General features: G+C 36.7%; 2 protein-coding genes across 3 annotated transcripts in view; both read left to right on the plus strand.

The window, feature by feature from the left end:
- homer1b (homer scaffold protein 1b) overlaps window positions 1-5323 on the plus strand; it is a 31212-nt gene extending 25889 nt beyond the window's left edge. For both annotated transcript variants that reach the window (XM_079872838.1, XM_079872837.1), the window contains 4 exons: window positions 2493-2649; window positions 3031-3141; window positions 3259-3339; window positions 4081-5323. In XM_079872838.1, the coding sequence (XP_079728964.1) occupies window positions 2493-2649; window positions 3031-3141; window positions 3259-3339; window positions 4081-4269 (538 nt within the window). In that variant the 3' untranslated portion in view covers window positions 4270-5323. The remainder of the gene's footprint in view (window positions 1-2492; window positions 2650-3030; window positions 3142-3258; window positions 3340-4080) is intronic.
- A 5759-nt stretch (window positions 5324-11082) lies between these two features.
- lhfpl2b (LHFPL tetraspan subfamily member 2b) lies at window positions 11083-22008 on the plus strand. The gene is made up of 3 exons (XM_079872657.1): window positions 11083-11402; window positions 16084-16681; window positions 20317-22008. The coding sequence occupies exons 2-3, from the start codon at window positions 16273-16275 to the stop codon at window positions 20571-20573; spliced, it is 666 nt and encodes a 221-aa protein (XP_079728783.1). The 5' UTR covers window positions 11083-11402; window positions 16084-16272; the 3' UTR covers window positions 20574-22008.
- Window positions 22009-25908: the final 3900 nt, after the last annotated feature.

The following is a 25908-nucleotide window of genomic DNA, read 5'->3' on the forward strand; positions in this document are numbered from 1 at the left end:
ATAAACCCTTGTATCCAACTTTAATTACAGTCACGTTTAAAATGACATTCTTCCTACGTCCTCTTAACAGTTCTCATGCTCTAGACCAGTGGTGTCAAATTCAGTTCCTGGAGGGTCACTATATGCGTTTGATCTTTCGTCCTTCATCATCAACCATCGAAGTTCAATTCCAAGGGCCCTATCACACACCAGCCGCGATGCAAGTGTTTTTTGCTAGTTTCAGCCCGACGCAATTATCATTTTATCAAAGTGTGCCACGTTGTTTAAATAGCAACTGCATTTGCAACCATTTGTTCGCCCATGGGCGTGCTGGTCTGAAAAGGAGGTGTGTTCAGGCTCATTGTTGGCACGTTGCTATTTTGCTATTTTTAATGTGCGCCTATAGGCAGGTGCACAACGCGCGTACACTCTGCTTATTACACACACAGGAACATGTGCTGCTGCGCACACAAACATGCCAAATATTAAAAATACAAGGATTACAATGTAAAAGATTATTATTGTGTCCATAAAGAAATGGTGGAATCCGGCTGGAATGCCGTAGATGGTCTGCTTGCGCGGTCAAATTCTGCAGGGTAAATAGTGAATCCACCATGGCGCGAGCGCAAATGGCTTTTGGGAATGGGAGATGAAACTCTGATTGGTTTGTTGCACGTTACGCCCAAAACACACCCATTATTCATTAAGAGAATAGAGACAACGGTTTTAGACCATGCGCCAGGCGCACCGACCATTTTTCCCGTCGTTAAACTAGCAAAAGTGGATTCGGACACAACGTAAGTGCACTTGCTCCGTGCGCTTTAGACCATGCACTTAGATCGTTAAAATAGGGCCCCAATACTCAAGAACGCAAGTACAGATGACGCATGATGTGTTCTTGAACACAAGTCCGTTCTTTATGTTCTTGAAATTGAGAAACAGCCACTGTCCTGCAAAGTTTAGCTCCAACCTCAATTAAACACACCTGAACCAGAAAATCAGGGTCTCACTAGGCAGGTGTGTTGAGGCCAGTTTGAGCTAATCTCTGCGGGACAGTGGCCCTCCAGGATTGAGTTTCGACGCCCCTGATCAAAGAATCATTAAGAATGGGAAGAAGTCTCATATTCTCACCAAGGCTGCCTTTATTTGATCAAAAATACAGTAAAAACAGAAATATTGTGAAATATTATCTCAATTAAATATATATATTTTTTCTATTTAAATGTATTAAATGTCAAAGCTGAATTTTCAGAATCATTATTCCAGTCTTCAGTGTCACATGATCCTTCAGAGATCATTCTAATATGCTGATTTGCTGCTCAAGAAACATTTCTTATTATTATTATCAATAATTGTGCTGTGTGATATTTTTGCAGAAACCGTGATACATTTTTTCAAGATTCCTTGATGAATAGAATGTTCAAAAGAACAGTTTAGTATTATTATAAATGTCTTTACTGTCCTTTTTGATCAATTTAATGCACTCTTGATGAATAAAAGTATTCCTAACTGACCCCAAACTTTTGAGCGGTATTGTCAGATATTTAGGGCCAGATTTACTAAACAGGACAGATTAGTGTGAGAGCGCAATTCCAAAAAAGCACAAATGGAAGTGGAAAGTTCTGCTCGTGATCTAATGACGACGCGTAAATTAAAGAACAAAGATGCAGCCGCATAATTTCCATAATGACCAAAGCAATCTACTAAGAGCAGTGCAAATCAGCGTCTGGTTTAAGACATGCTTTTTCTGGATGGTAAATAATGGCGCTAATACCAGGAAATTGACTAGCGCAAACCTTAGTTAATCACTTTGCGTGATTCATTTAAATACTCTCCTCCCATAAATGTTCAATCTGAAAGGGAAACTCCTAAAAATGCATATGGAATAAGGTCAGCTGGAAAAATAACCCTGTCCACGCCTTTTCAGTGCTAATTTCAATCCTGACAGTAGTTTTTTAACGCCAAAAGAGGGCTTGCGCTGACGCAAGCTGTTGGTAAATATGGCCCCTAATATGAAATTTGATTGCTTTAGTGTTTCATTCTGCTCTTTAAAAACTGGTCATAAATGAAATTGATCACAGTTATTTTAGTCTATTGACAGCTCTAGTTTTTAAAAGTCAAATACCTTTGTTTATTTTAAACAGTTATACATCTTCTTTTTAGTCTAATAGTTGGTGGAAAAAAGGAACACTGTCAGCTTAATACAAAGCAAGTATTCTCGAGATAATATTTTAATAATTTTTGTTGCTTCAGTACAGTGACAATATAAAAGCCAATTATTTTATTTGAGAAGAGAGTATTTATATCTGTATATTAATTTTATACATGGACGATATATACCCTATAGCTGCCTTTATATTTTAGAAAGTGACTCCCTCACAGGGGGATCTAAAGGTTCTTGGCATGAAAAAACCCTGGCCTATTTGAATCCTAAGTCTAAAATGGACATTAACAGTCAAGGATATATAATATGCAAGGTTGATTTTAATGTTGTTTTTCATTTTTGTCTACAGCCCGACTACCAACAAACACTGGGAAGCAGAGCTTGCAACACTAAAAAGCAACAATGCCAAGCTCACAGCTGCTCTACTGGAGTCCACAGCCAATGTCAAACAATGGAAACAGCAGCTAGCAGCTTATCAGGAGGAGGCCGAAAGGCTACACAAACGGGTGAGGAGGGGAGAGTTGACCTTGTAACCCAATATCATGAACATACAACAACCTTGGGTTCAATATATCTAGTGTTGTCTTGAACTAAGCCAGGGAGGGGCAACGTCCTGGAGAGCCACTGTCCTGCAGAGTTTAGCTCCAACCCTAATCAAACATATCTGAACAAGCTAATCAATGTCTTCAGGATTACTCATGGTTGGAGCTAAACTCTGCGGTACAGTGGCTCTCCAGGACCTATGTTAACTAAGCTAAAACTGTTGGTAAATTTCCTAGTGTTTCTAATGTCTATGACAAAGTTGTGAATGTGAACTCCCCTTCAGTTTAGGTCTTTGTAACCTAAACTAATTTTGTGAACTGTTTTTTTTTTTTTTGGGTCTCCAGGTTTCTGAATTGGAAAGTCAGAGTAGTCAAACCAATGTGATCAAATCCCAGAAAACGGAGCTGAACCAAACAATAGAGGAGCTGGAGTGTACACTGAAGGCAAAAGAAGAGGTACTGTTTATGTTGCATGGTCAATGACATCACTAACATCCTTCTTTCATTATCATTTTTTTGGCTTTGCCAGATGCTTAAGCCATTTAAAACTTCTTTCTTACTTGTTTTTCATAGGAAATGGTGCGATTGAAAGAAGAAATAGAAAATGCAAAGCAGCTTCAAACTCAGAAAGATGAACTCACTAAAAAATTAGAGGTAAGAACAGACGTCATCCCACCTCTCTCGGAAGGTCCGGGAGTCTCCCACATATTGATAGCGGCTCCCTGACGCCCCCAATTTATATACAATATCCCGGAAATCAAGTGAGCGAGAGAGAAAGCATGTTTCCACCTAGTGTTACGTTCCGTTTTCGGTGAACCGATCACAAGTGGTCAGCCAAGACGCATTACCGTTACGCCTGGTAATCTCATGCGTTTCAAATGCATCTTCTGTGACCACTTGCATTCGGATTTTGATCCTTTTTTCGTCACACTCAAATACATCACTTTCACCACACAAATTCTATTGAATGAGCAAATAGTAGCCTATAATACAATTTGTTTTATATTATTTTTGTGCCATCTACCGAAAATGAGTTTTTGCTGGGTGGAATGTCTGTAAGAACAGTGAAACAGTCATTGAAATATTACAGTATGTATAACATATATTGATCAGTCATTATAATCTTTTTATAGAAAATGATACTTTTATTCAGTAAGGACGCATTAAATTGATCAAAAGTGACTGTAAAGACATTTATAGTGCTACAAAAGATTTGTGTGTGTTTGCACAATCAATATAATAAATATATATTGTTATTGCAGCAAAGGGAGGGGGACTCTCTATTAGTGATTATGGTTTTGAAATTAAATATTCAACAAGGTGTTATTGTGAACGCGTACTTGTGTCCATGTTTTATAGCTGTCGTGTAATGAATGCCCACACGGTGTGTTGCAGGACACAGATTTGCGGAACAAGGAGCTTGAGGAACAGTTGGTTGATCTGGAGCAGCGTCTGGAGTCAAGTCAAGTAGATCAAGAGAACCTCCGCAAGAACCTCAAAACTCTGCTGGAGATTCTGGATGGAAAGATCTTCGAGCTGACAGAGCTGAGAGACAACCTAGCTAAGCTCATAGAGGACAGCTAGACTCCTCAACCTCTAGCCTCAAAACTTGATTTTAATGCCACTTTCCTCCTTTTATGAAATACACAGCATCCGATTCAGGCCGAGAGAGTCTGGCGTACTTTCGAGCGACGCCTCGACTGTCGGTCTCTCCTTCACTCACTTACACGGAATGATTAACCATTGGTTGCACTTGATTTTGTATTTTTGAGGTGGGTTCGTTCTCTTCAGTGCCACTGCTACCTACCAAGTTTTATTGTCAACAATACTCCTGTACTTTTATTGATGTTTCCTTGAATTCCCAATCCCAAAATCCCAAATTAGGCAGCCTGCGAAAAACACATGGCTGCATATAGGCTCCTACTCTTTAAAGGTGCTGGTTTCGTGTGCCTGGCTGTTTGGCGTTAATGGACGTTTCTTATGCTGCTGAGGACACTACACAATTACACTGACTGGATCTTCAGTCGTATTTTAAGACTGGATATTCAGAGCCATATGTTGTAGCCAAATGTTGTTGGCTTGCCTCTTCCCCTTCATGGAAACTGCCTCAATGTTAGGTCAGTCAAAGTTTCAGGATACTCAAACACTGACCTAAAAAGCTCTTGACATTTAGCAGACTCTGAGACGTAGATGTGGCATATGCTTTAGGCCTGTAATATACACTGAGCAATATTAGTGTGAGCGTTTGTATGCCAGATTAGTGCGAGCCTCCTCAGTGCGTCCGTCAGGTACTCAAACAGTGGAAAAGACGAATTTATGGCCCGCTATAGTTAAACTCCGGATTTCTCCAATGACCAGTGTAATGCTTTCGGATCGTACTGGCCTTATAATAACCCGTATCTATACATTTTTCAGGATTTTCTTGAAGACGAGGATCTTCCTTTGTTTGTTGACTTACCAAATGCAATTATGTACTCAATTCCTTACAATTTTCAATAACAATATTATTGTAATATTTAAAAAGTCCATCCTGCTGATGGGTATTATGATACATAGATCACTGTCAGTATGATTGTATTTATATGTGGGAAAGTTCTGTTTTAAATTTCCCAATGTTAATAAAGACTATTTAAAGATATCTGACTGCATTGTTCTTTAGAAACAAAGCGAGAAAATGATGTGTGACACACCAAGGTTGTGACACACCAAGGTTGTATAACATTCAGACCCCCAATCTGTGAGAGAAACAACAACTTTCTCTCACAGAGTGCAGAATTCTGGCTTAGTAAGTTACAGTATGCAATATGATTCATAGCAGACCTCCTTTGTCACAGGACCCGCGATAATATCCTGGTTTTACCCTTGACGCCTGTGTAAAGTACACTAGCAACAACTGAGGAACAGAAAAAAAGAGGGAAAGAAATTCAGTGGTTCCTACTTCCCAACCTTTTTGACACCAAAGACCCCCATTGTCTAAAACAACATCTGAAGGCCCCATGACTTTTCTAGTGATTTACTGGATAAGTATTAAGAATGAGGATTTTTTTTTTTTTTCTTTGCATAACTGGAAAAAATTTATATTGAACAAAAATGCCCATGGAGTTGTGAGATTGTACTTTTCCAGGTCTTAGAAATCACACTATTAAAATTAGGCTTTCCTTCGATGGTTAACTAGACATTCTTTTGACTATAAGCAAATTTGCTACCTACATGTCAACTAAATGTTATTAGAGTATTAGTAGACTCTGCTAACATTTTGTTGGTCCCCCAACAGACATTCTACTGACTATAAATAACTTTGCAACTTACATGTCAAATTATTCAACTACCCCGGACCCTAACACCTAACCACAACCTAACAGTCTACTAACCATCTACTAAAACTCAGTTGACATGTAGTCGACAAGTTACTTATAGTTAGTAGGATGTCTAAAGTGAACCATCAAATCAAAGTATATATTTACAGTATAATAGCTTATTTTAATGATTGTTTGGTCTTATTTTAGATCTGCTCCCCTGGTCGAGAACCATTTCTTTAATCCTAAACTTGAACCTTTTACACTAGGTTTGAAGGTTAGCTTCCCAAAAGAAGCCATTTCATTCCCTTTTTAGAATGTTCACGTCTAGTAAACACGTCTAGAATATCAGTGTGCAGGTCAGTAACACATTAGAGTGGTGCAAGTACCCTGGACAACCTTAATACAAGTCTTCAGTTGTGGTAGAGGGACACCTTGTGGTTGGAAGTAGAACTAGAATATAATTTATGTCATTTAGAATCAGAATCAGAATGAGCTTTATTCGCCAAGTGTGCGCAAACACACCCTAAGTGTGGTTTTCAGGAGCTCTGGGTATACCTGTACATACATACATACATACATACATAACACAAGAGGATAGAAAGAACATTTAAATAAGTAAGATTAAGAAAAGTAAGAATAAAAAAAAACAAAACAAAAAAACAACAACGATAAAGTAATAGGTTTTACATCTAGGTCAGAACACTTAAATGCATTATGTAATATGTATTCACATGCAAGTATGTATTTACTGTCCAACACTCAGGTGGCAAAAATGCCATAAGGCTACTGAATTATGAATGATAAAAACAGGTAATTGTGTTCTAGGTATTTAAGGTGGAGATAGCATGGAGAAAGAAACTGTTTTAGTTGTAGGCCTGTGCTCAGAGGCAGTGCTGTTCTAATGATAATGGCTAAAGTATAAAGGCAAGGTATAAGGCAAGTTTATTTATAGCACATTTCACACACTATGGCAATTCAAAGTGCTTTACAGGAAGGAATTAAAATAATCATAAAGTAAAAGCAAGGACAATTAAAACAGTTATAAAAGAAATTAAAAGAAATATGTGATACATTTAAGCAGAGGAACATTGTCTTGATCATGACGACAGCTGGATCCAGGTGCGAAACCCTGTGGAGAAGCAGATCAGAGTAGCAAGGAAAATGTTTAAATTAAGAGGTCAGTAAACTGAATACATAGGCTACAGTACATAGTTATTTAACTATATGGCTTATTTCTCCAACATAAAAATAAACCCTCCATCACCAGTCACTCTTGTCTGATTTCCAATAAGCCAGTTTGTTCCAAATGTTCTTTTTATGAAGAAAATGTAACATTTATTGAAAAATATTGTAGAAAAATGCTTAGCAAAAAATAAAAATATCATTCTCTTTAGGGTGGGAGCAGTAAAAATCTGAACTTATATGGTTTACAATAAGGTCTCATTTGTTAACATTAGTTAGGCTAATTAAAATGAACTAAGAACAATAATTCTACAGCATTTATTAGTTTTAGTTCATGTTAATTTCAACATTTACTTATACATTTTTAAAATTCTCATGTTGTATTTGTTAACATTAGTTAATTCACTGTGAACTAATATGAACAAACAATGAAGCATTTTATTTTAAAAGATGGCTCACTGTTAGTTCATGTTAATTAATTCATAAAATAATAATAACAAATGACCCAAAAATGTATTGTTGGGCCCTGCATAATATGTCAGTCATTCTATAATTAAGTGTAGCCTACACCTTTATTGATGATAATTGTACTTTTTCCTGACAATTGTCTTCAGAAATATCACATTTTAAACATTAAGAGAATGCATAGGCCTACTATAATCTCACATTATATTTGATCAATATTTTATGCACCTTGTTTGCTTGAAATTGTGTGAAATGTCCGTTAAATGAAAACATTTTTCGATGAAGTCAGTGGGTCTCTGAAGTCAGGATACTCGGTCAGTTTATATTACGCTGTAGCCACATTGGACCAGCGGTTTGGAAAATGGATGGATGGATGATTCAGCTTCTGATGAGAAGCGGGAATTCATTCGGCATGACCCTTACAGTGCATTATGGGTATTCTCTATATGGCAAATATCTTCTTCTTTTTTCTGTATTTTATCTCCAATGACCTATTGTCAAGGACAAAGAGTATATTAATTGCCTCCCAACTATGTTGGGTTATGGTTTGCGATATTTTTTTAATTTTATTTCAAATAAATATAAAAATTGTAGGTTAATCTGATCAAGAAAATAACATTTGATTGGCCAGACAAAGGTTGCCATTTAAGTTATGATGCAAAATGGGGAAATGGCCAACTGTGTTACCTGTCTATGTTACTTGCGTCAACTACTGTCATTGTTTTGACAGATAAATATCTAGATATTGCTTTTAATATTAGTTTGGATCCACATGAACTTGCGTTTTGCACAACATTCTTAAAATCATCAAAATTATCTTTAATCTTTGGATTTATGGTAAAAAATGATTTTCCTTATAGTGACTGTGCTGAGAATTTTACACATCTGCAAAAAGAGAAAGAAAGAAATATTGCAGCCCCTTAAAAATGTATCACTTAATCAGTGTGTGTAATGGCACACAGTTTGTCTGTAACATTGACAAACCCACCAGGGAAAACATGTTTTTTTCGTGTTTAATGATTAACATGTGTTTAATGATTAAGCTTTGTAAGCGGATACGTTACACTGATAAACTATGTAACTGAAACCAATGGCTGTTTTATTTATTTAAAGCATATTGTTTTGACACATTTTTACACTGATGTGAAATGTACCCTAAATTATAGAATGACTCACATAATGGCTTTTGTATAAATGTTTTGTATTGGATATGGATTTGTTCCTCTTCTAAATAGGCTATTGGGATTGGAATGCATTGCTTTCCAGTAGAGCTGTTGTAGGTATTGACAATATGTCTAACCAGTTCAATTTGAGGACACTGATGAGCCCTTTGGCCCGTCCTAGCCTCAGTTTCCCTGAAGATTAAACTGCTCCAGTCTGCTTCACCTCAATCTAGATGTCTTTTAAAACGTTACAGTCACGGAAAGTCACAGTTAGTTTCTAAGAACAAACCAGGATGGATACACAGAAACACGCTTGTGTTTGTAGAGTGAAACTTCATTTACATTACCATTTATTTGCTAAAAATAAAAAATTGTACTTAAATCATGCAAATCATGCTATTTACGTTTTATTAAATTTACAAAATAAAATATTTGGATCATTTTAAACATACATTTTTGACAAATTGAACAATTAAATTCATTAAAAAAGGTTGGGAAACTGGGATGTACAAAGTATTTCATCCCCTTTGCTTCATATAGACATTTATCTCACGGGCAAGTCAATACAGCATTTCTCAACATGATTACATCCAAAAACTTGAGTGGGAAAAGACAGACACGAATTCTGCAGGGCAGATTAGGTAAGGATGAGACACAGTGAAGTGTTGGTCAGAGTTATTTTTTTCTTGATCTTGGACTAAGCTTATTTTTTATTTCAAAATAAAAATACTAAAATATGTTACGGATAAAAATGAGTAATAGTGACAGTCAGCAAATGCACATGACATAAGAGTAGGGCATTTGCTTTAAATAATTCAGCTGTACACAGTATTAAAGCATCAGTTAGTCTGGACTTTGTTCGAGAACAGTGTGTACTGTCATGCCTTTTTTTTTTTTTTTTTGTACACACTTTATACACTGTATTATATCCCACACTCCTCACCTTGACTCACTTACAGTAAAAGACACAATAGAGCTCTCTAGAGTTGACACAGAAGTACTACAACATGCTTTTGTTAATTCATACTTCAATAGGCCCATTGTCCTTTTATGGAATCTTATTAATAAAATGGCGTCAAAATATTAATATTTAAATATTACAGATTGATAATATTTTGTATAATTGTATAACTGCAGCTGGACGTTTAAAAACAATCTTTAGACTTTATTATGTCACAAGGGTTGATTTGTATTAAAAATAATAAATAAAGGTTTCTTTCTTTTTGTTATATGAAGATACTTAATTTATTTTCAAAAGTCCTTTGTCTTATTGCCTCACCACATTGACCTAGACACAGACTTTCAATCTTAAACTATTAAAATTAAAAATTAAAAAAAAAATCATGATTTTTAAAATTGTATTTGTGTATTTTTTATTAAATGTTTTTATAATTTTTATTGTTTTATTTTATTCATTATAAAAATTATTACTACTATTATGAACTCAACAAAGACTGGAATACATAAACGTTTTCAGTAGGCCTATTGTGTGAAAATTATTTAAATGATGTCTGTCCCACAGTTGCAGCAACATACAGCACCACAACAAACATTTGAATCTGTAATTGCATTTGTAAAGTAAGGGAACAAAGCAGTTTTCTCCATGATTATTATTTTTTCCTTCAAAAGTAAGCCTTGTTTAGTAAGAAACACTGACGATCTAGAGATGAAATATGAAATATTTGTGAACAAAACAAAGAAAAAATCTAAGTAGCCTATATAATTTAGAATACTTTTTTATGTAGCCTATAATTTTCATGTAGGCTGTAATTTTGTGAAAAAATGTGAAAAGACTATTTAATTGTGAATTTAAAAGGATGTTGGCCATTCCAAAATATTTTTAAAACATAATTTCCTCCAAAGAATGCTATTGAATCCAATATTTAAGATAAGTGGCGAGATGAGTGGTAGCCTACATAGAAATGTTCATGACAGAAAATGTTTCAGAATAAGTTTGTCATAGACTGACGAGTTCTCAGGTGATGAAATATATAGGCTGCAATGTTGGATATTGTGGACAAATTATACAAAATTTGTGAGAGTGTAAAGGTGTTTTAAAAGAGTCCCAGGGCCAAAAGCATCCAGCTGTAAAAATGTGTCTTTCCATCCCACCACCCCATAAATGCACGGTGTCTCTTAAAATATCTCGAACTGATATAGTTAATCAGATTCTCCAGACAAATTGAAACATCTTCAGCAAAGAAAACGACGATACATTATAAAAAAGGAGAGCTAGTCGCCTATGTTAGTGAGCTGTGCTCTCATCTCTACCTATAGGCGCATAGGCGCATTCCGAGCAATAAAAACTTCCCGAGGGGCTGCAGTAAAGGAGGCGGTGTAGAAACAATGAGAAAGTAGCTGAAGTGGGCAAGAACTGACATTAATTTCAGACTAAGTCCGAACTTGGATCCGTGAACTTTAAACAATGGAATATTGTATGATTTTCCATGTATTCCAGTCTCCAGAGGTTTGATTGTGAAGCTGCATGTTTCTGCTGTGGCTCTTCCCTTCTGGCTCGTGTCGTGTAGCGTCAGAACAGAAGAGATCCGCCAACATCAGGAAGTTAAAGACTAATCAGCGAACTGACCGTTAATTCACCAATGTTAAGGTAAGGGGGATATAAACATTTTATGTTTGTCTTTCGGACTGCGTGTTATTGTTCTCAATTCAATTGTGTCGCATCTTGGTTTTGACATCGTCGAAAATCACGCCGAACAAAAGAGATCATTTACTTTTAGCTGTAGTGGTGGGATGGTACAACTTTACTAAAGCATTCAGAGAAACAGAACAAGCGAAGAGAGATGTGAGCCAGAGGAATTTACTGCCTCTCATAGTCTCTTAAATATTAATTAAACTGCTTTCTGAATTTGTGCTTTTAGGCAAACTTTAGTTAACCGTGACTGTGTTCAATGTTTGGAGGTGTGAGAAGATCTTCTCGACAATAACACGAGACGCCGGTATAAGATTTCAGATTAAATTAAGTTATTATCAAAGTTGGCTTGATCGGCTTCTAACCAAACAGTACAATAAAACAAATATGGTTTTCTGAACATGACACTTTGGTAATACCATGTTTTATATGTACCATAATGATTTGGGGATAAATATTTCACCAACCAAAAAGTAGCCTACCATGGGATTATTGTGTTTTTTGGGTATGGTAACATGACCATTATGTTTTTGGACATGTACCATTTGTACCATACCAATGTATATGCACCATTATACCACCGATTGATACCGGATTCACTGTATTATGGGAGTTCTACAATAAAAGTACGAGAATCTGCCAACGAAAACACCATATTGATAAAGTAGAGGATAGCCAGTAACTAATTACATATAAGATACGTTGAATAGGGTGAAGGTTTTTGAGGATGAATACAGTGAAGGATTCTTGTCAGCTTTCAAACTGTTTTGAAGGCAGCATTTGGTCAAATAGCCATTTGAAACTCCATTGAGCCATTGAAAGTCTGTCACCGTTTCTAGGGACTTGGTTCCATCTTCATTCAGAGGTAGAGAACCTCTTCATCCCTTTTCAGGACCATGTTAATTCCCCAGCAGGAGAGCCTTTGTGTCGATATCTCACAGCAACAGGCTCTGACATTCTTCAGGCCCCTTAAGAATCCATGGCACTTTCCTATTTGGTTTGCTGTCTCCTTTTTTGGGGAAATCATGCGGTGTGATTAAATTAAGCTTGAGCTCATTCTTTGTGTTTCTTAGATCTGAAACATTCTGGCCATTCAGGTAAACACTTGGGTAGCTCACAATTCAGCTTGATAATCAAGCAATCATTCTTGAGGACTGAATACACAAGTCTATTGCAACAAAAAAGCTGTATACAGAAGACATACTGTATGTGTAGCCTATACATATTTGAGATTCCCTGGGACAACAAGCTTTGACATGGTGTTGTGATTGCCTACCATTTAAATTTTAACTAATAAAACAGTGCTTGATGCGAAGTGAAAAGACTCTAACCTGACAAAATCATTCATTTATTAAATTCATTTATCACCTGCCTTCACAGTACTGTCATTGAAGGCTTTAAGGAAACCCTTACCTGTCATCATGTACTCAGCCTCAGTTTACTTAGGAGTTTTTAAGGCTGAAATGTCATGCCTTTCTTGTGTTTAGATTAGGATTTCATTGAGAAGTAGAGTTTGTTCTTTCACATTCTTTATTTTACCATCTTACATGCCTGTGCAAACAGGCATTTGCTACTTACACAATCTTGTGGTATCACAGTAAGGACCTGTCATAACACAGACTAGGTGAAAGTTTCATATAGCTTGCAGCAATGTCCTGTGATAGTCTCAAATGACTGTGAAATGACTCAAACACTTAGTGAATTGGTGGCTAATTCATATGTAAAGATACTATCTCATTTAATAAAAAAATGTAAGATTTTTAGAGAAAGTAGAAGAATGTTCACCCCCTTAACAAAATTGACACTTCTTGTTCTTTTATGGATTATTGATGTATTTAATATAAATTATTTATCCGTGTACACCTTTATACTTGATTTAAATTTCCCCTCCCTCTTATAACAACATCTCTTTTCTTCTCTGATGATGTGTTTATTGGTGTGAGGGCAGGACAACCTGTAACTCACATGAGATTACAACAATAGCAAACCACATTTATCCAATCAATTCCCAATAGGGCTGAGCGAAATGGCAAAAAAAACAACAATATATATATATATCTCAATCAGTCAATATCGATATTATCATGATAAATGTTAAATCTTTATTTCTTTCTAGTTTAAAGGCAGATTTTTTGCTCCTTAGTGAAAGTTGTAGAAGCCAGACTTTGTGGTTTTCTCATCAAAACACGATAAACATTTGCCAAACATGTGAACAATTGATATTACATATTTTTGTCTTTTGACAATAGCAGTAGCTTAAGTTGGGATGCAGATGTACATTTAGGTTCATAAAAAAAACTGTAAAAATTGTAACAATCTTTATTGGGTAAAATTCTAATATTCTGACTTTTTGAGACATTTAGCCTAGTATAAAACAAATGCACAGAAACTGCCATAGTGATTTGTGGATTGAAAAGCCCACTATGTTTTCCGCGTCAGTGTTGTTGATAGTGTCAGCACTGTTTCTTCTGGCTTTATAGTTTAAATCACGAGGCATTTGATTTGTGGTTTGAATGGGACAACTCTGCACCGAACTCAAGCGCTTTTCACTGGATCTCTCTGTGGTGTTTAGTGGTCACATGACTCATTCGCTCTAAGCTCGCGCAACAGCAATGGCAGCGCTCATCAGTTAGGCAAATTGTATTGGCACCAGTGCGACAGTCTGCAACAGGCATACACATACATTGTGCATAAACATTGTATCGAACATTTATCAAATTTTATTATAATTTTGTCAAGGAACATTATATCGCAATAATTAGTTATCATTTTATCATCCAGCCCTAATTCCCGATGGATAAAATCAAGTCCTGCCCTACATTTTATTATGCCCTACTTATTCAAGAAGCTCTTTTACTCAAATATACATCACAATAAGGAAGAATTTTCCATTTAGGGGTGGGCGATCTTCCCAAAATTTCAAATCACAATCTTATAACAAACAATCATGATCTACGATCTGAATCGAGATCTTCTCAATTTTGGGATGTACTATCAAGAATATCCAGACTGGAACAGTTGTCATTGTCAAAATAGTTATTCAATTCTGAGTTCAACTTTAAAACACTGCGTAGTCTTCACTGTTTAAATTAAATATACATTGTTTCTTATTAAACTACTTAAGTTATTCAGTCAAGAGCAGTGAGTGATTTTGTCTTTGTCTTTTGTGTAACATTAATGACACAGATATCAGCAGTAGGCTTTAAGTCCGAATGCATGGATCTAATACAATGGCACACATCTGATTTCTTTCCCCAACTATTTATTTACTTAAGACATAACTGACTGTCTTTATGTAAATACTCGCCAAGATGGACATTTTACATGTTTTTGTGTATATCTGACCATTTAGGTGCGCGCCTGAAACTCCAAATATACTTTGCTCGACTGTGTTCAGCTCCATTTCACAACGCGCACAGAGAGATTGGGGATCAGTCTCTTTCGCAATTTGATGGATTGACGGATGAACGGCATGCGGTTCAATGATCATTGTATCTTGATTATCACGTTTTCATAATCATTGGAAGCCAAAATCGAAACCAAAACTAAAATTTGATTCATCGCACATCCCTACTGCTGTTGAATTGTTTTTCTAATGCATCACCACGCATGAAAGACATGATTGAGACACATGATACAATTTGGCCAGTCAGCACAGTCATCTAGTAGCCAGTCATTGCTGTATTTTAACATTATTACGAGGACATAAAAGATCATGATCTCTACTATTCGCTTAAAAGAAGATCATGGATGTCTTCAAGATTGATCATGATATAGAATTGTTAGATCGCCCACCCCTACTTCCATTTCATGCCGACTTCATGCAGCGTTTCTCAGAAATTGCTTACTGCATCTTTAAATTAAGTTTTATGTAACAAAGTTCGGGAGGAGCATGTTCAGGTAATCATCCAATCAGCACAAGAAGAAGCCAGTATAAATAAAGCCTTCCCTTACCTCCTGTCTCATGACAAATTTCTCAGCATCCCGCCACCACCCCATCACCTCACATTCGGCTGGGTCTGCTCATAGATACCTATGAGCTATACATTCATAGGGGGAAGTACTCTGGGGTCGGGCCGAATTCCGAGCTCGGAGCCCTCCCCCCGGACAGCAAGCCAAACACGCATTATAATATTACATCAGATTTCATTAACATGTGAACTCGTGAAATACTGTTGTTTATGGCTCCAACATGTCTTCCACCTCAGTTTCAGTCCTCGCAGTTTCACTCCTAAACTTCTCCCTTGCAGTAGGGTGATTGCTTTTTTTCACTTTAAACAATTCATTAAAACAATAAAAAATAAAAAATAAAAAAATAAAAATAACCACTTTAAAAGAATAATTGTTCATGAGTCATGAAGAAAACACACCCAGGATGTTAGGTTGAAAATTTGACCTAACCCAGCTGGGTAAAAACAACCCAGTGCTGGGTTGCCAAAATGGCCCAATTTATAGTTTTTAATCATTTTTTAGAGTGTGCTGTGTGCAAGATTTTATAGAGAGTGCTTTATGTATTCAAAACCACATTTCCTTGTTTCTGTTCCAGAGGTCAGTGTGCTGATTCAGAGCTCTTGAGCAATGTAGATTTATGGTCTTGATTATAACTTTCTAAACAAATGTTCCTTATTTCTCTTCCTAGATTTGTTAATTCTGTGTCAGTACATGGATACTTTCCAGATGGTTCAAGTTCTCAGGAGTTGCAGTTTGAAGTGATATGGGGCTGATTTAGCTGTGATGATAACACCAATGGCCCTTCACTGACGTGCTGCTTGACCTCAACAGAGAAGAAAGCGTTTCCTCTCAAGTGCCGGCATCAAGGTTCTGCAGAATGTGTCACGTCATAGTCACATGCCGCTCTATGTTATGGACTTTGATGAGCATTGTGGTGGCATTTGCCGAGCTGGTGGCATTTATGAGCGCTGAATGGCTCGTGGGAAATCCAGATGGTTCTGAATTCAACTTCACCATCACCGCTTCTCAACGCAGCGACCAGCGCACCCTGGGTATATATAACCGCTGCATCAAGATGGCACAGCAGAAGGTGGTCCAGTGTGGGCCCTACGCCACAGACTTTATGGAAATAGCCAGTGGCTTCTGGCAGGCAACTGTTATATTTCTAGTCATCGGAATCTTCCTCCTGTCTGTTGTGGGCATCCTTTCGGTTTTCAGCATGTGCTTCCAGAGTATCTTGAAGAAGAGCATATTCAACGTGTGTGGCCTGCTTCAGGGAATAGCAGGTAAGATGGGAAAGTATACAGAAGCACTGCTTTCTTAGATTCTTAGCAGTCTTTTGTGGTGGCCATCTTTAGCTTAAAACCACAATCAATTAAACAGAAAATTAGGGAGTGTGTTTAAGTGAGACACTCAAGTTACCCCACAGAATGCTCTGAACTCACAGATTCAAGGGTTTGACATTCCTCTGGTGACCTCAAAGACCATGCTATCTAATTATGAGCTTCAGGACTCTCATCATCCTATTACAGAAAAGACAGTCTAAATATTACGGCATTGGAAATGTTACTTCAGTGTCTCTCTGGTGTCTCCAATGTTTATAAAACCTTGTTAAGCTTGTCCTATTTCTGATTTAAAACATAACTTGATCTCCAGCATACAGAGGCACAATGTTTGAAAATCTCAAACATTTAAACATAAGTGTGTCTTTCTTACTTGCAACCAAATAAATGTATAAAAGCCTTAAGAAAAATATATATACATTCTTCTTTTAGTTTAAAAAATAAGAAAATGGTAGTTGATTATATGCTTAAAGGGATAGTTCACCCAAAAATGAAAATTCTGTCATTACTCAACCTTATGTCATTCCAAACCTGTTAGACTTTCATTCATCTTCAGAACACAAATGAAGATCTTTTTGATGAAATCTGAGAGCTTTCTGTCCCTCCATTGACAGCTATGCAACTACCACTTTGACACTTCAAAAAGTTCATGAACAGATCGTAAAACTAAACCATATCATTTGAATGGTTTAGTCCAAATTTTGAAGAGACTCAATCGCTTTATATGATGAACAGATTTAATTTAGGATTTAAGCTCAACCGAACCTGAATGATGTGCGAGAACAAACCTTATTGGTTCTTGCGGAAGCTCAAACGTGCTGCGTAACACGAGAATGAACCTCATTGGTTCTCGCACATCAAACGAACATCCTTTAGCTTCAGTTTACCACAACTGATGTGATGTGTGAGTTGATGAATTTTTAAATGTAAATAAAAGCCTATATTAAAGCTGTTCACCTAAAGCAATTAAATCGATCGAAAATTTGGACTAAACCGCTCAATTCATATGGGGTGGCAAGCAGGATGAGGTCGAGAGCTGTGATTGCTAATGAACGCCACACATGTTTCATATCTATCACGGAGGAGATTCAGAAGCATAAAAGGAGGGGTGATGACAGTGAAGGACGAGAGAGGACCAGGCCTGGTCTATTTTACATTATGTCGGCAGTCTATTTATTTTATAATTAAAGTATGGTCTTAAATGTTCGCCAGTTCCCGCCTCCTTCTTCCCCAATCAACATACATTTGTTACAATTAGTTTTACGATCTCTTTGAACATTTTGAAGCGTCAAAGTGGTAGTTGTGTAGCTGTCTATGAAGGGACAGAAAGCTCTCAGATTTCATCAAAAAGATCTTTATTTGTGTTCCGAAGATGAACGAAAATCTTACGGGTTTGGAACGACATGAGGGTGAGTAATTAATGACAGAATTTTCATTTTTGGTTGAACTATCCTTTTAAAGTCGCAATGAAACAGAACTAGCGACAGATCTTTGCTTCTGTATTTTGATGTACAAGGGGGTGTAATGGATTATCAAAATAGAAAACATAGGGTGGGGACTTGATTCTTTCCTTTGGCTGTTTATCAGATTTTGAGATGTGGGATTTGCTTGCTAAAATAAATCCGCTCTTACAGCAAGTTGTGGATGGATGAGTTTAAGCCGACTAAATAATTGGAGAATTCCGGCATTTGTCACTAGAGAGAAGTCTGATGACATTCTAATTAAAAAATATGAGATAAATAAAATAAAAATGAAACATGCATGAATGAATCGTTCACAATCTATTGCATGGATTTAGAAAAAAAAGATAGAAATAATTTTCATTTCATGCCGGCTTGAATGCTTTGTGAATACAGCCCTAGGAATCCAACCTCCTTTTGTTACCATTTCTCAAACCAGCTCAAAGGAACAGAGCTGTAATGTTTATTGTGGCAGGGCACTCTGAGTCACAATACCAACAGATCAGTCTTGATAATGCACCTTACTTGCAGTCATGTCTGGAAACACTAGAACAATAAAGTATTGCGGTACAATAAAAATATTGTGGTTCATTTTATAGGAGACCAAGACCAACAACAGGCACAAGCAAATTACATAGCTCTTGTATAATTTAATTGAAAGATTTACGACACGGTGATTGAGTAATTTGGGAATAGTGAGTGCGTGACTTCAGCATGACTTCAGAGACAGGATCTCACTTGCCTATTTAGAGAAAGAACACGGAATAAAATAGAGGGATCACAGTGACTGGCTCTGTTTGGTATGAAGATTAGATCAGCAAGAGTTCTTGCCTTGACTTTTAAACAGTACTTACAATTAAATCACAGAGTTTAAGGCAAATATCTATTTAAAGCATAATCACATAGCTCATTAGAGGCACAAAATGACATTGAATTGAAATCGTGACTCATGGCTCACCCTTAGTTATTACAGGGAAACCGTTCATGTTGTAAAGATATTCTGATGATGATGTTATCACACAGTTCAAAAGGGCTACAGGGTTGTTGTCAGGATAAACAAGGCTAAATCTCAGTTTCTAGTTTTGTATGAGCATGTCTCTGAGGAAAGTTTAAACTTTAAAGAGAAAAATGAGGGTAGCATTCAGTTTTCAATCCATATATATAATATAAATGTGTGTCATGGTTTTTCGGCGCGTTTCGGTATGTGCTATGTTTAGGGGAACATAGGACTAATGTTAAATAAAATGAAAGAAAATAAGAACAAATAATCAAAAACTACAACGAATAGCACAAATAAATAAAATAGAGCAAAGATACAAATAAAATAAACAGTGCTTTTCAGGTAGGTCTAACAGCATTTTACAGGTACAGAAATTGAATAAAGTAATACAATGTAATCAAATCACATATATTTGTTGAAATAATAAAATTATATATAATTCAAGCAAGTGATCTATGAACAAACCCCTCTGTAAAAATTTGGTGAATTTTATTGCTACCGAAATGGAGATAAGATCAATGCATGCCTTATATGCGTTTTAATTGAAAGCAAACATATAAAAGTGTAGTAAAATACACATGTAGTTGTGTATTTTGGTCACATGGTCTGAAGACTACCCAACCCAAAACCTAAAAATTGACCAGTGCATAGAAAAAGGGGGTTTTACTTTTGTCCACGTCTTCCCTTAATCATCATTCAAATTCTATGAGAATTGAGAAGTCCACACACCATGGATTTAACAATAATGACTGATTAATGATATTGAAATAACTTTCAGAATTATTTTTTATGAAAGATAAAAACATTGTCAGTCAGAATCCAGCTCGAGCATTTAAGGTGGCAGCCAACATAACTGCATACACACACTTACAAAACGTAATACATTATATTGTAAGCGGACTGTTGAAATGAATGATTAAATCTATCCTTCTTTAAAATGTGACAACATCCTAGTATTGTACTGGCGAGAACAGCACTCCTATTTTCTTTGGAAAATGAAAAAGTGTAGGTTTTTCATGACATTATTAGACATTCATGTATGTACTGGATGCGTTTCTATTTGTTTGTTTGAAGTGGTTGTCTTTGTAATTACAGCATTCCCGTTCTCCTCTTTGCAGGTCTATTCCTCATTCTAGGTCTGATGCTCTATCCTGCAGGCTGGGGCTCTAAGAAGGTGGTTGACTACTGTGGCCAGGATGCTTCGCCATACAAAGTGGGCTTGTGTTCTCTGGGCTGGGCCTTCTACACAGCCATAGGAGGCACTGTTCTCACTTTTCTCTGTGCCATGTTTTCAGCCCAGGCTGAAATCGCCACCTCCAACGACAAGGTGCAGGATGAGATTGAAGAGGGACGGAGTCTCATTTGTGTGCTGTGAGCCAAAACCACTCAAATGAAAGAAACATTTGTGTTCCATGTTTACTGCTTGAAATTACTGTTGCATAAATGGGAATGTAGTTCAGACCTTCTGTCGTTCTGCTGAACAAAGACTTTACAAATATATTTGCTTTTGCTTTCTTACTCTTATCTCATCCTATCGCTGTATCGCCATTGCAAAATATACGAATCGCTAATTATTCCTAGGAAAAATAACTAAACTAAAACTTTTTAAACTAACAAATGCATTTTTTAACATTGTGTTTATAAGCAAATGCATTTAATCAGTATTTTGATTGTTACTCAATTTTACATGGGATTTTTTTTTAATAATGGATGGAACAATGCTGTAAGCAATTTTGTTTATGGAACGATATACTGAAAATAAGTGTAGTCTCTGAATGATATCTGAAATAACTGCCCTGTATCTGTGATCTCTTTAAACTGTAAAATAAAAATGGATTATTTGTTTAGCCAATCAGAAGGCGATTGATGTGCTTTCTGGAATAGCATGATCCTGCAATATAGGGCCGCCGCCGCAGTCTTTCCACTGTGTGGTACGACTCAGGCTCGCTTTACTTTGGCTCAGTTTGCAGTTTAGTACCCCTTGCGATTATAGACTTATCGTTATAGTTGCGCCGCCACCTCGTCTACTTACCACGATACTGCCATTTCTTTTTTTGAAGTTGCGCGCGAAAAATCCAATGACGCTGGTAGTGACGATTCTCTCTGAACAATCAGAGATCTGCAGTGTTTGCACGTCACATTTTAGTATCGATACCATAGACTGTAAAAAAATATGGACATGGTGTCTGTGACATCACCCGTAGGTTTCTGAAGAGGATTTTTGAAGCCTAAAGTGGGCGGAGCCGGCCGTCGCCATCTTGGCAGCGCGTCACTGCGCGTCATTCCCGGGTAACTGAAAATGGGGAAAGAGGCGGGACGTGAATGGAGCTGCGGTGCCTGGGGGCTGAAACCAAGCCTACCTAGCTCAACGTGATCAAGTTGTCTATAGATGGAAGATATTGGCGGTTGATTTTGAACTGATTTGAATGTTTTCAGCTTACTTTTGAGATAAATAACTAATTAATACATGTGGTAACGTTAATTTCCAACACTAGATGACTAAACTGTTTATAAACGTAAACAGTTGTCATGAATCAGAATTAATGTCATTCGTTACTTAATAACTTACATCTCAAACAAACAATTTGAAGCAAATCAATTCAAATCAATTAACCCGAATATATGAGTGTGTATTTGGATGTCTCCTGGTTATAACGTTAGCCTACTTGTCATAACGTTAATAATAGAATGTTATTATCACCACTTTACATTAGTTAGCGCATGAACAGCTTATGTTAAATATTGTAATTCCCCAGAATGTTGATTCATTACTACAGTGTCCAAAAGGTCATAATAAATGTATTTTAGCTTAAAAAAGGTGGTGGACATCACAGTCCTCATTCTGTTCCATTGTAGCCTAGGCTAGGCTACTGTCTATTCTTGAGTAGCCTAATTACAGGCCTATCTCCTACACATATTTTTGAGGACATATCAACAATTAAAACAAATACTTCCAACATAGTCTGTGTTGGTAAATGTTTCGCTATTTATGAAATGCAGGCGTAACATTATATGACAACGTTTCAGACTGTTTTATATAGTGGTGGGCCGTTATCGGCGTTAACGCAGACTCTTATCGCGCGATAAAAAAAATATCGCCGTTAATCTATTCTCCAAATTGGGTTGGGAGCGTTGGGAGCTGGCTCAAGCTCCACAAGCTATGATGACGCAATCTACCCGCGGCCGCGAGGAACACCCGGCTGCAACGCATCATATTCGTCGTCATCTTAAGTAAACACGGCTGAAAGTGAAAGCTGGTGTAAAAGATCGGTGCAACATCCATTATTTGGACTTGGTTCGGATTTAAGCCGTCCGACGTAGACTGTGTGGTGTAACAGTTCGGTAAGTTAACACACGACTAATCCGTTCTACCACCTCAAATTCAAAACGAAACATATCACTGAATACCAGCGCGCGTATTATTCCCAATATATCTTAGTGAGTGGTGTAGTAGCACATAATCTCTTTTTATTAAAAGCGCCCGATTTTAAGAATCGTTGTTGTGTTTCTTTTTAACTGAAAAGACATCAGTTAGACAATATTCTCATTTTAAATTTGGGGTTTCATAAGCTCCAAGCCATAATAAACATTAGACCTAAAAGTCTCTGCAGCTAGTGTACTTAAATTTTATTTATCTGCAAAATTATGTTGTATACTTACAGTTTTGCACAATATATGTTCTCAAAACTACATACACCCTTTCAAAAAACAAACAAAAAAACAAACAAACATTTAGCAGTTGTTTAGCAGGGTCTGTGTAACCTGTTCTGAAATGGTTTTATTATAATATCGTTATCGCAAGAGGCTGCAATGTATATCACAATATGGATTTTAGGCCATATCGCCCATCCCTAATTGATAGCCTATAGTAGTTGATAATAACATAGGCCTACCTAATGTTGCCTACGTACGGTAACAGTACAGTAGTAACCTTTTAAAGTCTGAGTAGAACAGCTTTCTCAAGCAGTTTGTGATATATTTTGGGAAACAGGAGATGAGCCCCTGGTCTAATGCGCCACCTGGCTTGAGAAACCCGTTCTCAAAGACTTACTTTTATAGTCATTATTTGGGTAGCACACATATTCTGAATGCCTTCGGCAGAATTCAAATGAGCCATTTTAATCTAGATTAATCTAGATTAATTTCAAAATTAATCTAGATTAATCTAGATTAAAAAAAATAATCTATGCCCACCTCTAGTTTTATATGGTTTCAGCCTACAGGTAATCACAGTCTGTCGGATTCTGGAGTGTAATAAAGTTTTAAAATTATAAATAATAAATAAATTACTTGAAATAAAATTAATAAATGAAATGATATTAGAATTTCACTCGCCAAAAAAAGGGTTCCCAGACTTCTTGGACGGTCTGTTAGAATTAATCCACTGCCAGCCATATTATTATAATTGTGAAATAATACCGAAAAAAGCACAAACACAGCAGAGATGCCAAGTTTAGTGGCTGGAATTAATTATTATTATTACAGTCAATGGAATTAGCTGACAAACGGCTAATGACAACAGTGGCAATCCACCTGTCACTCAAGTGGCCACGCCTTTAATTATGCAGAAGTTTAAGGCTTAATATAATTTAAACGGATGAGTTATAAAAAATTCCCTCCCCTCACAGTTGTCATGAAGGGTAGAATTAGCTGTATAGACCAAAACCACTTTTTGTACCAGGCGGTAAACATATTTTTTTCTGCTGTAAAGTTGGGCATTGTAACATGGGGGAGATACAGATTTGTCTCCCTTTTGGAGCCTGTCTCTAGCGGCCAGTCGATGAATTGCAGTTTAAGTCACTTCCGTTTTGGCTTCAAGAGAGACCGCGGGAGGTTGCCGCTTGATCGATACTGCTCGCTTGGAACCTCAACCGAGGTGGTGCTAAAAAGTTCCAGGTACTAAGAACTGTACACAGGGGAAACCCTCAAAAATGGAGCCGAACCGAGCTGTGGAAAAGCGCCATTTGAACCACATTTCTAGGACCCTAGTTATTTTTGTATGCACTAGCAGTTTATACTATTTTATAGCACTTGCAGTTCAATTCTGTATTTATGTTATTATTTTTCAGGCATGATTTGCTGTTTTAATTATCTAGATTTATTCGATATATTCTCCTAACCAACCCCTAAATGGCCGACATGTTCTTACGTTAAAAATAAGGTGGAAAGATAATTAAAAAATTGTCTTTACACCTGTTTTTATTCAGGTTTAAATCAGGTCTCCTCAGTCTGATGGAGTAGAATTGGATAGGTGGCACTGCCTCATAAAACTAGGGTCCTGGTAATGCTATCCTAGAATTTAAAAAAAGGCGGTTGCTAACAAGTGGCTAAATGGGATTAGAGAGGCTGTCGAGGAGATTAAACGTCATCACGCCGAACAGGTAAACTCAGCATGCTTTTACAGCCTCATTGTGCTTATAATTGTACTCTTATAAAGTATTCTAACTCAAACTTTCTGGGGAAAAGTCTTTTAGATAAAAACTGAGTTGTTGGAAGCTTAGTGATGGTTACGGTGAAGTCGTGGGACCGTGGTGTAGTTAGTTTTTTTTACTTCTGGTGACTGCATTTAGGCTTCAAAATTCATATAAGTTGTGTTCATCTGTGATAATTATTGTGATGGGCAAAATGTAAGTATCAAACTTGTTGATCACAGAGCTTGTTTTTTGATATAATCAAAAACTTGATGTGAAAAAAATCATATTGGGTTTTTCTCGAAGGAACCAGTGTGATGCTAACTGCCAGTTGGCCTACAAAGTGACGTCATACCCGCACCACTCTATTATGCTGCGTTCACACCATGTCATTCTACTCAAAGCTGTTCTCATGACATGGAATTATGCGTTTCTATGGCAACAGTATCATCAGCACCCAAATAATAGGTGTGTTCTACCAAGCGGCAACCTCCCTGTCTCCAAAGAGTATAGAAGTACCAAGAGACGAAACTCCGTTGCAGTTTTGATAACAATCGCTAGATGGCGCTGCTGTCGCCATTTTGGACTGAACCAACGGCTTTACCGTTAGCACAACTACCGAATAGGTCTTCAGCATTAACATTATGTCTGGAAATAATTGGAAACAAAGAAAACAGTGTTCTGCCATCAACTGCAACAACTACCAGTGTACAACCAACTAGCATTTCATAGATTCCCCAAAGATCCAGAGAGGTAAAGTAGAAAAGGTTTTTATTACCGTTAAAGTGAGCTAACGTCAACGATAACAGGTGCTGTAACGTTAATGTAAGCTATAACCGCAGTAACAATTCGAAATGGGCTTTTTAAATCGCATATTATCAGAGATATATGAACACCTAATCTGGCAAATGACCGCTTTATTAATTCATTGTTTTAAAGAAGACATTTGCCAGATTATTGTTGAAGTGAAATAAATTATTAAAGTGAAACAGAAAATAAGTTATATAAGTGAGTTTATTAAAATGTACAAATTTAAAAATATATATATTACAAAATATACACACTTTTTAATCAGAGAATAGCATCAAGTCAGTTAAACTCCTGGGATATTGATCTGGTCAGTTAAGTAACAGAGGTGGTTGGTAATCAGTTTCAGCTGCTTTAGTGTTAATGAAATTAACAGCAGGTGCACTAGATGAGCAACAGTGAGACAACCCCCAAAACAGGAATGGTTTTACAGGTGGAGGCAACTGACATTTTTTCCCTACTCATCTTTTTGGACTGTTTTTCACCAGTTTT

Source organism: Squalius cephalus (genome assembly GCF_949319135.1).
Source record: "Squalius cephalus genome assembly, chromosome: 5".
In the NCBI taxonomy this organism is placed as follows: domain Eukaryota; kingdom Metazoa; phylum Chordata; class Actinopteri; order Cypriniformes; family Leuciscidae; genus Squalius; species Squalius cephalus.

Coding starts and splice junctions, on each gene's coding strand:
- lhfpl2b (XM_079872657.1), top strand. CDS start 16,273: ATGTGTCACGTCATAGTCACATGCCGCTCTATGTTATGGACTTTGATG. Junction 16,682..20,316: donor CCTGCTTCAGGGAATAGCAG/GTAAGATGGGAA, acceptor TCCTCTTTGCAG/GTCTATTCCTCATTCTAGGT.